At 38.2% G+C, this 16,013-nt stretch overlaps 1 protein-coding gene across 1 annotated transcript; it reads left to right on the top strand.

The window, feature by feature from the left end:
- The first annotated feature begins 249 nt into the window (after positions 1–249).
- On the top strand, positions 250–5,741 carry LOC131852797 (mitochondrial disaggregase-like). The gene is made up of 7 exons (XM_059203531.1): positions 250–270; positions 825–1,084; positions 1,906–1,957; positions 2,066–3,008; positions 3,621–3,801; positions 4,821–5,115; positions 5,475–5,741. Exons 2-7 carry the CDS (start codon positions 844–846, stop codon positions 5,671–5,673), a joined length of 1,911 nt encoding a protein of 636 aa, XP_059059514.1. The 5' UTR covers positions 250–270; positions 825–843; the 3' UTR covers positions 5,674–5,741.
- The last annotated feature ends 10,272 nt before the right edge of the window (positions 5,742–16,013 follow it).

The raw sequence follows: 16,013 nt of genomic DNA, 5'->3' as shown, positions 1-16,013 counted from the left end.
ACTTGTTTTAAAATTATAATCACTTATCAAATTCGTATAAACACGAAAATGACATACTGTAAAATTTTAATTTTTTACTGGAATACACAGATACGAGTATCAAATTACCTACTTTATTTAAGTATTTTATTACTTCAAGTGTTTGACAATAATTTGTTCAAATAAATATATTTAAATGGCTTGTACCCACAAGACGAATAAAGAAAAAGAAAGAAATTAGAAGTTGACTCATTCATGGGGACAAAAAAATAATACACGAGACTGATACTGGTGTGTTTAAAATACAATAAAAAGAAAAATATCAAATAAAAATACCTATTTCTTGTTAAAAAAAAAGGAAGTCAGGATCTTGGCTAAAATTTGGGGTGGATATACGGGATCATATGACAACACTGGTCGTTTCCCTGGTCATGTCAGTTTTTGTCAAAATGAAGTAATAATTTACATTCTTGCAAAAAGTTAATAAAAATTAAAAATGTATAAATATAATTTAATTTTATAATATTAAACGACATAATCTGTCGTAAATTATAAAAAATAAATAATGTATACAGTTAAACAATTGTAATAACCAAATATATTTTGCTTTTCTTATTTTCGTCATTTATAACATTCCATAGGTAATGTACTTATATTCAATAGTTTCGACGTTTTTACAACAGTGTCATAATTATAGTTTTGTTATAGTTGTAAGTTAATAGAATAAAAATAAATCTGTATTCGAGTATATTTAATAAAAAATATTTTAAAAGTATTTTTTAATTTTACCGCTCATACACAATTATCTGTTACTCAATTAAAATATATATATATATGCCCTGTAGATAGAAAGAAACGTTCAAAATGTCAACACCGGCGGTCCGAGTCGCTTCTCGCTGCGTGCGAATGTTGCGGCGTACTGTTCGACTGAGTTCTGTCGTACCATGCGGCTGTGGCAACAGGGATTCGGGTTCCAGCTCTGGTACACGAACGGGCGTCGGTGCTGGCAGTAATTACAAGATACCGCCTGGCTCCTCTAGATGCTATGTGCTGGCCGCTGGCACTCTTGGCCTGGCGCTGATAGCAGCTGATCATGTTTACAATGGTATGTTATCGCATACAACAACATTTCTTTATATTATTCAGTAGTTGCCTATTTTTTATGTTAAATCTAGCTATTGTTTCTTAAAGAATGTGGATTCTAGATTTGTTTCAACACATTGAAAAATCTTATTTCTCACATATGGACCTGCATTTTTTTAATGTTAATTGCATATATTATTTTATAAATATGTTTTAGTGTACAATAATTTGATGTACACATTATTTAACACCTTGATTTATTTCAATTAAAGTACCGGTGATCACCATTTTGTTGCAAGGGACCTACCGGTGGGCATGCAGTCTTTGACATGTTAATTACTTCTTTGATAAATAATTCTCGAGATAATTCATTGCAAGCAAAACATTGAGTCATTCCACTTTGTAATATTTGCTCCAATATATATATATTGTATGTACAAATTTAATATAAAGAAAATTAGAATTTGTAGCAATCATTAAATATAATGCAGATCTTTGGGGGAGGCCTATGTCCAGCAGTGGACGTTTTCCGGGCTGCGATGATGATGATGATGATGATGTTCTTTGCAGTTAGTTATAATACATGCAATGTGGTTGACAGAAAGTTGACTGTTTGGTTTTGGTTATTTTTACAAAATAAAACAGCTTTTCATAAGGGCCTGTAACTAACACCATATAAACTCTGATCCTGACATTCTTATGTCCATATCTGGCACCCATAAATTAATATTTTTACTATATTTATCTTACAAGTGTATTTGTAATGCTAAGTAACAATGTTACAATGTTTTAATTGTTTCATTTAAGGTTTCATTAAAAATTAATTAATTTTTATTGTTGCAGAAAAACGATTTTTTAAAGCTGCACAACTCGGTAATGTTCAGGAATTGCGCAAGTAAGTCTCTATAACAGATTTTGTAATATTTTAGTTGTTAATCTGTATGACTGATTATCAGTTATTGCAGGTTTACATGGCAGAACTAACAATGTGCGAACCGAACAGACAGGTGGAGGCCATGATCGCGAGCGGAGAGAGCCCAGCGTCGGGCGACGGGGAGGACGGGGAGGATGGGGAGCGCGGGGAGGGCGCGGCGGACCGGCGCCACGCGCTCGGCTGGACGGCGCTGATGGTCGCCGCCGCCAACGACCGCGCCGCCGCCGTGCGCGAGCTGCTGCGGCTGGGGGCCGGCCCCGACCGCACCGAGCGGTACGCGGGCGCCGCCGCCGCCGCCGCCGCCGCCGGCCTGCACCCGCTCGAGGCGCTGCAGCGGCGCGAGGACGAGTTCTGCGCCTCCATGAACGCGCGCGCCTCCTTCCTGGGCTGGACGGCGCTGCACTACGCCGCGCTGGCGGACTCCGCGGACGCGGCGCGCGCGCTGCTGGACGCCGGCGCCGACCCCACGCTGCGGGACCACGCCGGCCGCCGCGCGCTGCACTACGCCCGGGACCCCTCCCCCGCGCGGGACCTGCTGCGCGACGGCGGCCGCGCCTGGCAGCGCCGCGTGGAGGCCGCCGCCGCCGAGGAGCGCCGCCGCTTCCCGCTCGAGCAGCGCCTGCGGCGGTACATCGTGGGGCAGCAGGCCGCCATCGAGACCGTCGCCGCCGCCGTCCGCCGCAAGGAGAACGGCTGGGCCGACGAGGACCACCCGCTCGTCTTCCTCTTCCTCGGCAGCTCGGGCATCGGCAAGACGGAGCTCGCGAAGCAGCTGGCGCGCTACATGCACCGGGACGACCCGGCCGCGTTCATCCGGCTCGACATGTCCGAGTACCAGGAGAAGCACGAGGTGGCGAAGCTGATCGGCGCGCCGCCCGGGTACGTGGGCCACGAGGAGGGCGGCCAGCTGACGAGGGCGCTGGCTCGCCGCGCGGACGCCGTCGTGCTCTTCGACGAGGTGGACAAGGCTCACCCGGACGTCCTCACCGTGCTGCTGCAGCTTTTCGATGAGGTGAGCTCGAGCCGTATTATTTAGCCGTAATCACCTTTTTTTCAAGTAGGGGACATCGTCCTTTCAGATGATCCTCATTAGTTATTAGATTCCAGTAAGGGGTCGTTCAAGTATTATTTAAGCAAATTTATTACAATTATTTATCCCCCTTGTCAGCAAAAGTACGCAAAGCTCTTACCCCCTCCCCCCGTGCTTACGTAAACATTTTTCAATTAATGTATTGTTTTTGTTAGCAAAGACAATGTGAGGGTTGCCATTTGTGTAAAATAGTAAATAACTACCGATGACGTATCATCATCTAGATTCACGTACACCCCATGTCATCGAAAATACGCAAAGCAGACCCGAAAGTCCCGTCAAAATCGGTACAGCCATTTCAAAAATTAGCCGGAACAAACAGACCGACAGACAGACAGACAAAAATTGTAAAAAATATTATTTTGGTGGTTTTTACCGTATTTATATTCATATTTATTTATTTATTTATTCGTATTTATTTCAATATTACAAACAGACACACCAATTCTATTGATATGTATAGATGTAGATATAAGCCGTAATCGCTGTGCTTAACTTATTTCGCGACTTCACTTGTGATATATTCTGTTTCAGGGCAGATTGACAGACGGGAAAGGAAAACTGATAGAATGTAAAAATGCGATTTTCGTCATGACATCCAACTTGGCGGCCGATGAGATAGCGCAGTACGGGCTCAAGTTACGGCGCGAGGCGGAGGCGCGGTCCGCGCAACGTGCTCGCATACAGCCTCCGACCACAGCAGATGTTCAGAAAAGTAATCATTTATTTAAATACAATATCGTCGGTAAATAGAAAAATGACATTTTTAAAAATTAGATACTAGAAATGCCTCCTTTTATATAAGTCAATTAAATTAACCACGCCGTCTTAATCATTATGTAAATACTTTTAAAATCAGTGATTTTGTGATTCCTGCTTAGATATTAGTCTGAGATGTCCCATCTTTAGGCATCAAGACATGCTGTAGAAGGGTTCAGGGTTCTGTTTTTCTGTGTAAATTTAAAACTTTAAAGGGAAAAATTATTTAAATAAATTTAAAAACTTCAAATGCTTGTCCTCAAGAAAAGACAAGAATGTACATTTTGAATACTGACATTTTTCTATTTAACCGACGATATGCTTAAAGAAATAGAAATAGAAATAATCTTTATTCAAATAAACTCATTACAAGCACTTTTGAATAGTCATATTTTGATTCTACCACTCATTCGGAATGCAGATTCATCACAAGAAGAATGAGAAAGAAACTTGTGTGTTGCTCTTTTGAATAGATGTTTTTTTTATATAAATAATTACAGTATAACAAGTAAGAGGCATGCGATAATCAACATAGAAATCGCTACGCACTCATTATTTGTGTAATCAGATAATGTTGTCAGTGCTATGGATTTTAAGTTTTTCTATAAAAACGATAATAATTATCGTTAACGAATTCTTTAATTTTATATAATTACGGTACAGTTTTTATTATTATTATCACTATAGACAAACCTGCATGCAATAGTTGTTCCTGCATGGGATTTTCATTTAATGTTAAACTTAGACACCTACACAAGTACACCATATAATTACATAAAATTTACTTTAAAAAAAAAGGAATTCTGTTGAGTTTCTTGCCAGTTCTTCTCAAACTGAATTTGTTTACTGAACTGGACGGTAGAGAAGAAATATTAATGCTTTTTGCATTAATATTTCTTCTCTACCGTCCGGTACACACGTTCATAAGCGGCTAAAACGTCCTACATGAATTAATAATTTTTGATTTGATTCCAGCTGAACCAGTAACTGCAGGTGAACAACCTATAAAAGACAAAGATATCACTGAGGAATCTCTGGAAGTGTCCCGTAACTTCAAGGACAGCGTGGTTAGACCGATACTGAAGCGACACTTCGGACGGGACGAGTTCCTCGGACGCATTAACGAGATCGTGTACTTCCTGCCGTTCTCGCGGCAGGAGCTGCTGACGCTGGTCAACCTGGAGCTGAAGCACTGGGCGGAGAAGGCGAAGACGAGACACGCGGTGGAGCTCCGCTGGGAGGGGGGTGTGCTGGGTGCACTCGCTGACGGGTAAACACGAGTCATCAAATCAATGTCGACCATTCGACACTGCCATATCTACCATTATTCCATTCAGACATATGAAATTTAGTAGGTGCAAATATTACCTTTTACTTATATCTGCGATCTTCCACTATTTTAAATTACCATTAGATGAAAAGCTTTCGCTCTGTAAGTGATATACGTTTTTCGAACTATTCAAACGCTGTTGGCCGCAGCTGGCCTTTATGGCTTCATGGAACGATAGGGGGCGAGTGCAGATGGCACTCCAAACTCGCTGAATAACTTATGGAGCGGCTGAAGGCTTATCTCCTGTCTGAGTGATATACTCTTGAGTGGCGGAGTATAAAGCTGCGGTTCATTTGCAGGTACGATGTGCACTACGGCGCACGGTCTATCAAGCACGAGGTGGAGCGGCGCGTGGTCAACCAGATCGCGCTGGCGGCCGAGCGCGGAGCCCTAGGGCGCGGCTGCAGCGTGCTGCTCACCGAGCGCGGCGGACGCGTCGCACTCGCCGTTAGGACTCCGCCCTCCGCCGACTACACGCCGCTCGACCTCGCTCTGTGACCTCACCACAGTTCACTACCAGTGATACTTGTTACCAATGACTTTATATGTTACCGTTAATTTATTAATAAAATAGCAATGTTTCTAAAGTGTTATTCTTTTCCGTTCCATCACTATTTTTGTTTGAAGTTTAAATTTCTAAATCCGGCTCGAAGGACTAAAAATATGTTTTTACCACATATGTTTATTATATGGGCGTTTAATATTGTGTAAAAAATACTTACATTAAAAACTTTTAGACTCTGGAGAATTTCATGCTTGGGATTTTTATTATGAATCTAAAAGCGTGGTATCTCGACACTCAGATAATTATAAAGAATAAGAACTGCTACCTTTTGATACACGGACAGGGAAAAATAAAACCCAAATATATGTAGTGCTTATTTTATTAAACATCGCACCATTATATACAAATATAATGTATAAATAAATAACAACTCTTTACAAAATATAATCGTTTATGGGCCGGCGTGCGGCTAACAACTAAACACGTGAAGGCCTCTGGTCGTACTGGACGAACACTATCCAGTACTCGATGATATCAAAATATTACACAAACAATACACGTTAGTACGCAAGTACATACGAGGGACGATATGAGTGCTCATGTCGCGTCACGTGCCCACCCCGCCCGCTCACCCGCCAACCACCCCGCGTATCGCTGCAAGCACGGATTATTAAACATCTTGTTCCCACGGACCGCCAACTTTGATGGTAATATAAGTGAATAAAGTCTTGATGTATCTATGAGTCGTTTTATTGACTTTACACATATTTATTAGGTTTTATCTGTGTCAAATATACGTCTTATCAATTTAGAAAATAATCTCGGGAACAACTCGTTCTTACAGAGATCACCAGTGCTTTGCAGACCACATTTCATAGGTACTCTGTAGGTGTATAAGCAGTATATTAAAAAGCAAAACTAGGATGCTGCTTGCGAATAAGATCACAAAAAATTTCAAGTGACATCTGGATTTAATACACTCGAGAGCCACAATAAGATCTGGTTGGTAGGGTGAGAGTGCGTGTCATGGCAACATTATGTTAGACAAGATTTGCCGCTAAGGTTAGCACTTTGCACTTCGGCCGGAATAACAGTAGGCACGTACATTGAATGGACATTACACAAATTCCCTCTATAAAAATTTATCCTTTAACCAATTTACATAAAACCTTTGCAACTGCATTATATAAATATAAGAATGTAAACCTTCGTGATCACATACGATTAATAGGTATTGCATCAAATGTATATTATATATTTATCTTATCTAGTCTCTATCTAACCTAAGTGTCTTATAACATCAGGGGTGGATACGAACGCTGGACATTTATGTCGGGGGGTAGGTACAGCAGACGATTTATTCTAAAATCCCTGTTTCGTGTTGTTCCTTGTCACTTATTAGATACGAGTATTTCAGTGTGCGATGTACATACATAGGTAATAATTATTGGAAAACATTCTGGAACACATCATCGTAATATAACTTTATATGCACATTATTATTTAGTATTCATATAAAATAGCTCACTTATTCATAATTCACTAATAGTTCATTATTATCTAATACCCTAATCTAATTGGTGTTCGATAAAATATGTTCTTGTTATAATAGGAAGAGCTACCGTCTAAGATAAAACATGTATGCATTTATAATTTATATGTATCTACTACTTACGTAAGGGGGCATACATAAGTTACGTACCACGAATTCCATTTTAACTCTTGTCACAACTGTGACAACTGGTCACATTTGTGACATTCCCTTTTTTAGGATTACTCTAATGCTGTCGGCCGCAGCTGGCCTTTACAGCTTCACCGGACGATAAGGGTCGAGTGCAGATGACACTCCAAACCCGAAAGGACTTTTGGAGCGGCTGAAAGCCAACTTCCGCTTGACGGAGACGACTTTTGGTCTGGGTGCACCGCTAAGGGTTCCAATCACATATTTTGCACTAGTATGCCCAGTGCAAATTCCTCAACGGCCCCGTTGGGATGTTAGTAATGTGTACTAATGAACCCATTGCTAGAATTCACCATGGCAGGTTCATCTCCACGCGGTACCCCTTGTAAACCATCGTGACAATTACCTGGTGTTTGGTTACGATGGGTCAACTTACCTGAACTTCATATTATCATATCATCCTCTACTGTTGACCCGCCAAAGCCAGTGCACCTTTCCATTATAAAAAAAATATGTATAAGTTATTCGTTAAAAATTCATATTACGTCCTGAAGTTGTAGGCATTAACTTAGTAATATTAGATTAAAAAATGTGACATTACGAATTTAAAACCCCCTTCCACCAATTGAATGTCACACTTTGTCACTCTCTCCCGTTTAGCGTGTACCGTAACTTATATATGACCCCTAAATGCTAAAGTATAGTACAGTAGCAATAGGTGCAAGTGATTTCTACTTAAATTAATTTATTTATACTTACAAGACAGGACCAATGATAATGATGGATTATGATAGTGCAGGCAGAGCCATAATTTTATAGTTTTATTTTGGGTGCATAGAATTTCATGTAAGAAAATCTGCTGGGAACTTTAGTTCGTATAGAGCAGGGCTTCCCAAACTGTGCGTCGCGAAGCCCCAGAGCGTCGCTTGTCGATGCGATATTGCAACCGAGTCGAGATTATGTTGCCATTTGCGACTTCGTAGCTATGCGAAACGGACTTTTCTGCAGTTGCAGCAATTAATAACAAGTACAGGTCAAACATAGACTTAGAAAAAGAAATGAGAGCAATTTCCAAACTGGAGCACCGGTTTCATAAGCTATGCTCTGAACATTTTGAAATAATCTTGAATTATTTCCAAAAAACAGCAATACTCATAATATTAATACTAGATTTAAAGACAAACTTGCTGTCACCAAGTATCGTTTAGAAAAAGTCAATAGATCTTTTATGGGAATAGGTATAAAAATATACAATAAGATACCAAAGGATATATTGGAATTACCCTTAAATAAATTCAAAACATCTGTTAAATCAAATTTACTGAGCAAAACTAAACGATTACTTGAATGACGAGCGTGCATTTCAATAGTTGTTCATGCACTGGATTTTCATTTAATGTTAGACATAGACACCTATATAAATATACATTGTAAATAAACTACTTTAAAAAAGAAAAAGTAATTCAATTAAGCTTCTTGCCAGTTCTTCTCAATTGGATCTATATATCGAACTGGACGGTAGGGAAAAAATTAAAATAATAATGTAAAAAATTTGACGTTCATAAGCGGCTAAAATGTCCTACCATGAATAAATGATTTTTGAATTTGAAAAGCAAGTATACCGTTCACATTAACCAACCAGTCATCTCTTTATCTCTTCATTCTTCGTCAATAAATATATCTTTTATATTAGTGTTGTTCTTTTAACTTATTACTAGACTAGTACTAAAATTGGTAAGTATTTTTGGGGGCTGGGTTGAGGGGCGTCGCAAAAGAAATAGCAATGTCCCAAGGGCGTTACAACACGAATAAGTTTGGGAAGCCCGGGTATAGAGCAAAAGAAGAATAAAATAGTTCAATTTGTTCCTGGAGGTCTCAAAACACCGCTTTTCATAATATTTGCTTTGTATAACCTTTACTTATAATATACTAGCTACCGGACTCGACTTCGCACGGCTCTACATATAAACCTATAAACCTTCCTCTTGAATCACTGCTTGACAAACTGTATTAAAAACCGTTGCGTGGTTTATAAGATGTAAGTGTACAGACAGCGAAAGCGACTACATTTTATATTATTTCTAGCTGTCCCGCCAAACGTTGTTTTGCCTTAAAATAAAATAAAAATTTAGGGGTGGACTACCCCTAACATTTAGGGGGATGAAAAATAGATGTTGGCCGATTCTCAGACCGACTCAATACGCTCACAAAATTTCATGAGAATCGGTCAAGCCGTTTCGGAGGAGTATGGGAACGAAAACTGTGACACGAGAATTTTATATATAAGATTTTATTCTTATATTATGTAAAGATACCTGAATTAAATGTACTAATTTGTTAATATTACAGCCTCAAGGAGTTAAACTTGCGAAGGTTATAGGTACTTGTAAATACATTTACAATTATGTTATATAAAGCGATCTTTTGAATCACACTGGATTTAAACACTTCAGTGTATTGCCTTGTCACATTTAATATTTTATCCTAAGCACTTTAATATTGTTCAAAATAGTTAGCAATGTCATTATGACAGAGTACTAAATAATAATAATCTAAGGACAATTCACACAGCGCCATCTAGACCCAAGTTAAGCTAGCTAAAGCTTGTGTTATGGGTACTAGATAACTGATGCAAATACATAGATTATTTTCGTAAATACATTATACATAGAAAATACTCAGACCGACACAAACAAATATACTCATGAATACAAATGTTTGCGCAGTGCGATCGAACCCGCGACCATCGGAAGTAAGGGGATGTGCTACATCGCTATACCACCGAGGTCGTCGTAAATACTAAAGTGTCTACATCCAATATACGCGAAGCACTACCAGGAACAATATTATTCGTGATAATTAAAGTAATTCTTATATATTGTTTTAAATTTGAGGCGGACATTATTTATACGTATAATTAGTAAATCATGGGATCTTACCACGTTTTATTTTGAAATACACCAACCGAAGGTATTGGCATCAGAACGACATTACATCCCAAGGATGGTTGGAGAGGCGATCGAAATACAGAAATATAAAAATTTCAACCGAGAAGATGGCTATAGACTCTCTAATGCCTGGAATCCAGTGATTGGTTTAATTAAACAAGAACATAAAACGCGATCAGAAAGTGTATTAAGACGTGAAGATACTGTGAGTATAGCTTGCCGAGAGGAATATCGAGCGAGTTCCAATAGTAGCAACAAACGAAGACGTGTGAAGGTAGAAGAATATGTCTACCCATAAAAGATTTATTTACCATCTACCCGCTGGTTTTCAGTTTACCCGTGACCAACGGCGGATCCAAGGGGGGTCATGGGGGTCGTGACCCACCCTGAGCCCAGGACGGTGGACTTAGGTGGATCACTAATTGAACGAAATTATTTTATTTATATATTTTGTCACCGTAGATTTTATTAATATTTTTAAGTATAGTACTTACGTACATTAATAAAATACCTACTTTTTACTTGTATCTATTGTAATCAAAATTAAATTATAAGTTCTTGACTTGACCACGACTATGTGACGCCCTCCTGGCGCCAAAGTTGGATCAGCCCTTGCCCGTTACCATGGAATAGAATAGAAAATAGAATAGAAAATCATTTATTCAAATAAACTTAATTTAAGCATTTTTGAATAGTCAACATTTTTTTAAATCTACCGCTTATTCGGAAAGCTGTCTCATCACAAGAAGAACGAACAAGAAACTTGTGTGTTGCTCTTTTAAATAATCCTTGTAAGTTTACATTTACAAGTCGAAACGTGTGAATACAAACTACCAACAAGCACTATTTTTTTGGGTCAAATATAAATATGGCGGTTGAAAGACTGCCGAAATACCGAAAACTCAATTAAAATAAAATGTAGTAAGATCCTGTGATTTACTAATTATACGCAGAAATTCTTATAGATTTACAAATTAAATTCTATAATATGATTGGGAACAAGATTTCACACAAGTACGATACTGGCTTCCAACTGAAACGAAGTGAATGGAGAATTATCGAAGAATTTGCATGATATTAAATTTAAACCAGGGTTGTTAGGGAGCTCCGTAACCGTAAACGAAACTATCGGATATCCGATATAAAAAAAAATTGTAACCGTAACCGAATCCGAAATAAAAGTTTCGGACAATATCGTATAGTGGCAGAACGTAATTGAGACACGTTATGTAACCATTTTATTAGTTATTTCTATTTTACTTTTGAAAGTCCTTAAAAAATGTATATCCGTAACCGAAATTATCCGAAACTAACGGATGCTCCGAAATAATTTCATATCCGCATCCGTATCCGTATCCGGTATAATAATCATTCCGATATCCGAAACCTATCCGTATCCGAAATTTCATATCCATAACATCCCTGATTAAAACCGTTGGAGGCGTGCGATAGTAATTCTTCCTTCTAACTTACTGTAATTGGTAGGCACTATGTTTACTGATATAATGACTGCTCTGCTATAGCTTCGCATTGATATTATAATTAAAATTTAATATATTTCATTCACTATCAATTAACTATCTAATATATGTGCTATTATATAACACATTATACATAAATTATTACAATAATTTGACTAAACGCTGATACAAAGCACCTGTCCAATCAAAATGGCGTCTCTACTGTGTGTGTTGTAGCATGGTGCTGGTGACAGCTACTAATTTTACATATTTTTATACTGCTATAGTGGCAAACAAGCATACGGCCCATCTGATGATAAATGGTTACCGTAGCCTATGGACGCCTGAAACAACAGGAGTGTCACGTGCGCGTTGCCGACCCTTAAGAAACCTTAACACTCTTCTTGATAAACCCCATGCTGTAGTCTAGTGAGAAAACCTCGGCAGGAAGTTCATTCCACAATCTAAATGTACGGGGAAGGAAGCTCCTCTGAAACCGCACTGTCCGAGACCACTTAGGTTCAAAATTTAAGTCATTAATGATTTAATATATTCCGAAAGTGGTACAGCTGAAATACTAAGTCATAGTTTGTTAATTGTGGTAACTTTTAAGAGTGAAACGAAACGTTAACCCTTTTAAAACTGGCATGCAAAATTGTAGACATAAGATGTAATGTAAAACAATTTTATAATTTCCGATTGGAAACGTCTATATTCATTTGTTCAATTATAAACTACTCTATTTAGTACTACCAATTTGTTTTGAAAAATTTAAGGCAATTTTTTTTATATTTTTTTATAGTCCCTTTATTATACATTAGACACATGGAATTTAACAAATCTATTGGATGAAACTAATTCAGGTCTGAAAGGGCTAATGAAACTGTCACCCGCATGCCATGCTACTGCGCACATGGTGTAGCGTTGTTGGTTGACTAGGTGCGTTGTCTCACGACTAATATATGTTAATTGCTGTCCCGGCAAACGTTTTGCCAAATAAATTTAAGTACTTATATTGCTATTAAAAATAGAGGTTGGTAGAAGGGTGAAAATTTAGGGTTGTATGTATTTTTTATTGCCAAATTATAATAATTAAAAAATATCTCAAATAAAAAATATGTTTGGTGGGTCATCCTTATCACTGGGTTATCATTGAGGGGTATGAAGAATAAATGTTAGCCGATTCTCAGACCTTCCTGATATTCATACAAAATTTCATAAAAATCGGTAAAGTCGTTTCGGAGGAGTTTGGTAACAGACACTGCGACGCGAGAATTTTATATTTTAAATTATATAATTACTTGATACAGTAATGTATAAGGAGTTACTAATAATGCCGCTTTACATTCATTATTATAAATTTTACTTTGCATAACCCCGCCAAATTTAATAGGCCTCCAGCTATAAGAGCATAATATAATATTATCGGTACAGTTACAACTAGGGTTGCCCCCCTTCTTTATAATAAAGTATTGTACGTAATTCAGGTAATTGTACTCTATACTTTATAGGAATAATACATACAAACACGAAAATACTTTATTTCGCATGATTCGATTCTTTCCTTGACTGCAAAAAGCAATAAAAAATATTATTTTAAATATAATAATAAAGAAAAATAAATTGTACTTTATTTTGATACTATGTAGTTGTACTTCCCCCTGGAAATCATAGTCATAAATTCTTGGTGAATTTGTGACGATGGACTAACTGACCTGACTTCATGTTCATCTTATCATCCTCCACTGGTGCCCCGCCAGCGTAAACCGTTAGCGCAGGCGGGTGCACCATATCATTATCATCCATAAAAAAAATTGCTGATTTGTATTTATAAAATGTAATTGTTTGGCTGAAAGGATATTTCCAGGGCCGTAAAATATTTAATAAAAAAAATAGTTACGAGTGAATAATAAAATATCAACCCCGTCATTCGATACCGAAACACTTTCTTGTACATACCTATATATCAATTGTAAACCCAAACTCGATCAAAGGTAAGCACGCGCCACTTGGTGGAATAATTTTAAGAAACTGATGGACCAGGACAACCTTAATATACAGACAATCCAGAACAGAGTTCTCTGGCGCAGATGTACAGGGTGACCAGACCCCAGATAAACTGGGAACATGGGTTGGATAAAGAAGAAGAGAGGAGACCTATATAGATATCAATTGTAAATACTTCTATATTATAATCACAATCTGGACTCATCATTTCACCTCCTCCTTTCCTGCTGCTACAAAGAACACATTAATACACAAATAATAGCCGCTAAATACTTTAACTGCAAAAAAAGATAGCAACCCTAGTTACAACGGCGGGTTATACAAAGTAAAATTATTATTAAATCCCCGTTCTTGGACTCCCAAATCTTAATATAATTTATATTAAGATTCTTAGCTTGGTTAGTTTAAAGATATCTTAGAATTGAATTAAATTATATCAAATCGTAAAAAGACCGTTAAACATAAAAAAAACCTGTTCTTGGACTCCCAAATCTTAATATACAATTTCCATCTTAGCTTGGTTATTTTTTTTTTATCTGCAGATTCTGCCAAACTGAAGAGGAAACGCCGCTTCACATCCTATGTGGTTGTAGCCCACTCATGCATAAACGAAATATCTCCTTTGGAAAATTTACACTCTTTCCCGAGGAGATAAAAACGATCGCTCCTAAGAATATCCTTCAATTCTTGTCCCTGACGGGTCTAGGTAGCGAACTCTGAAAAGGGCGAGCACAATAGATCTATGTAGGTCGCACTGCTACAGGTGCTACACATCTGACAATAGCCCAAACAATCCAATAAAAATAAAAAAAAAAATAGCTTGGTTAGTTTAAAGATATCTTAGAATTGAATTACATTATATCAAATCGTAAAAAGACTGGACCGTTTAATATAAGATTGATTGTAATTAATCGTATTATTGTTATCAGGGATGTTAGGGTGTTCCGGAACCGTAACCGAAACTATAGGACATCCGATATAAAAAATATTATATCGTAACCGTATCCGAAATAAAAGTTTCGGATAATATCGTATGTAATTTTATTAGCTATATGTATTTTACTTTGAAATTCATTTAAAAATTAATATCTGAAACCGAAATTATCCGAAACTAACAGATGATCCGAAATAATTTCATATCCGCATCCGTATCCGTATCCGGTATAATAATCATTCCTATATCCGAAACCTATCCGCATCCGAAATTTCATATCCATAACATCCCTGATTGTTATCATCTCAAGTACGCTACACAAAGCTCATGAAGACTAAATATAACGACATGTAGTGATATTTCCTTAAAATTGTAGTGATGGTGTTATTGTGGTGGATTTTTGAATCTATTAGGGATCTTTCACAAAACATCATTATTACTATGGGTTGGGCGTAACTCAATACGAGAGAGAAGGGTATAATGTTACGTTTACATTCAGCCGCTTCCCCTGCCACTCGCGCTGCCGAAAATATTACCGGGCGACAACTGAGCGAGAGGGCTGAATGTAAAAACACGCGGCCACTCGCGCTGCCAGTCCTTTGACTCGCGCACGAGAAACCGACAATCGAGGGAGCGCCGGACAGCGCGAGTGGCAGCGCCAATAGCATGGGAAGTATCGTGTTTACACTCTCGCGATGCTCATTTCCCTGCCCACTCGGGCTGAGTGTAAATTGGGCTTAAAAGAGCTCGAGTATGTGTAAAATAAAAACACTGGCCAGTGATTTCTTTGTTTTATATGTCGCTTCATGATTTTTTTTTATAGCACAGGGGACAAACGTGCAAGCAGCTCACCTGATGGTAAGTGATTACCGGCGCCCAAGAGCACCCGCAGCACCAGGGGAATTGCAGTGCGTTGTCAGCTTTTTAAAAAGATATAAGCTCTTTTCTTGAAGATTTCAATATCGTATCGATTCGGAAATACCATTGCTGAAAGGTGATTCCGCAATGTGGTTGTGCGTGGCAAAAAGTTTCTAGAAAACCGCACTGTGAAGGACCGCCATTCATCCAAATGATCAGGATGGTATTTTAGTGTCTGGCGGGTGGTACGGTGGTGAAACTCAGCAGCTGGTATTAATCCGAACAATTCCTCAGATCGTGTGGTGACGGTGTTGCGTGGCTGTTCATCTATTATTGTCAGAGTCGAATCAGTTCATCCCAAAGCTTACTATAAGCTGCGATGTTTTGTGAATTAGCCCTAATAATAGTGAGTAATAAATAATTGCAATATATCATAAACTATGAT

This window comes from Achroia grisella, unplaced genomic scaffold (assembly GCF_030625045.1).
Source record: "Achroia grisella isolate CSIRO2021 unplaced genomic scaffold, CSIRO_AGI_Agris_v1 utg862, whole genome shotgun sequence".
Lineage (NCBI taxonomy): Eukaryota > Metazoa > Arthropoda > Insecta > Lepidoptera > Pyralidae > Achroia > Achroia grisella.
The sequence above is the reverse complement of the archived record's forward strand: the minus strand, read 5'-3'. Positions and strand labels throughout refer to the sequence as shown.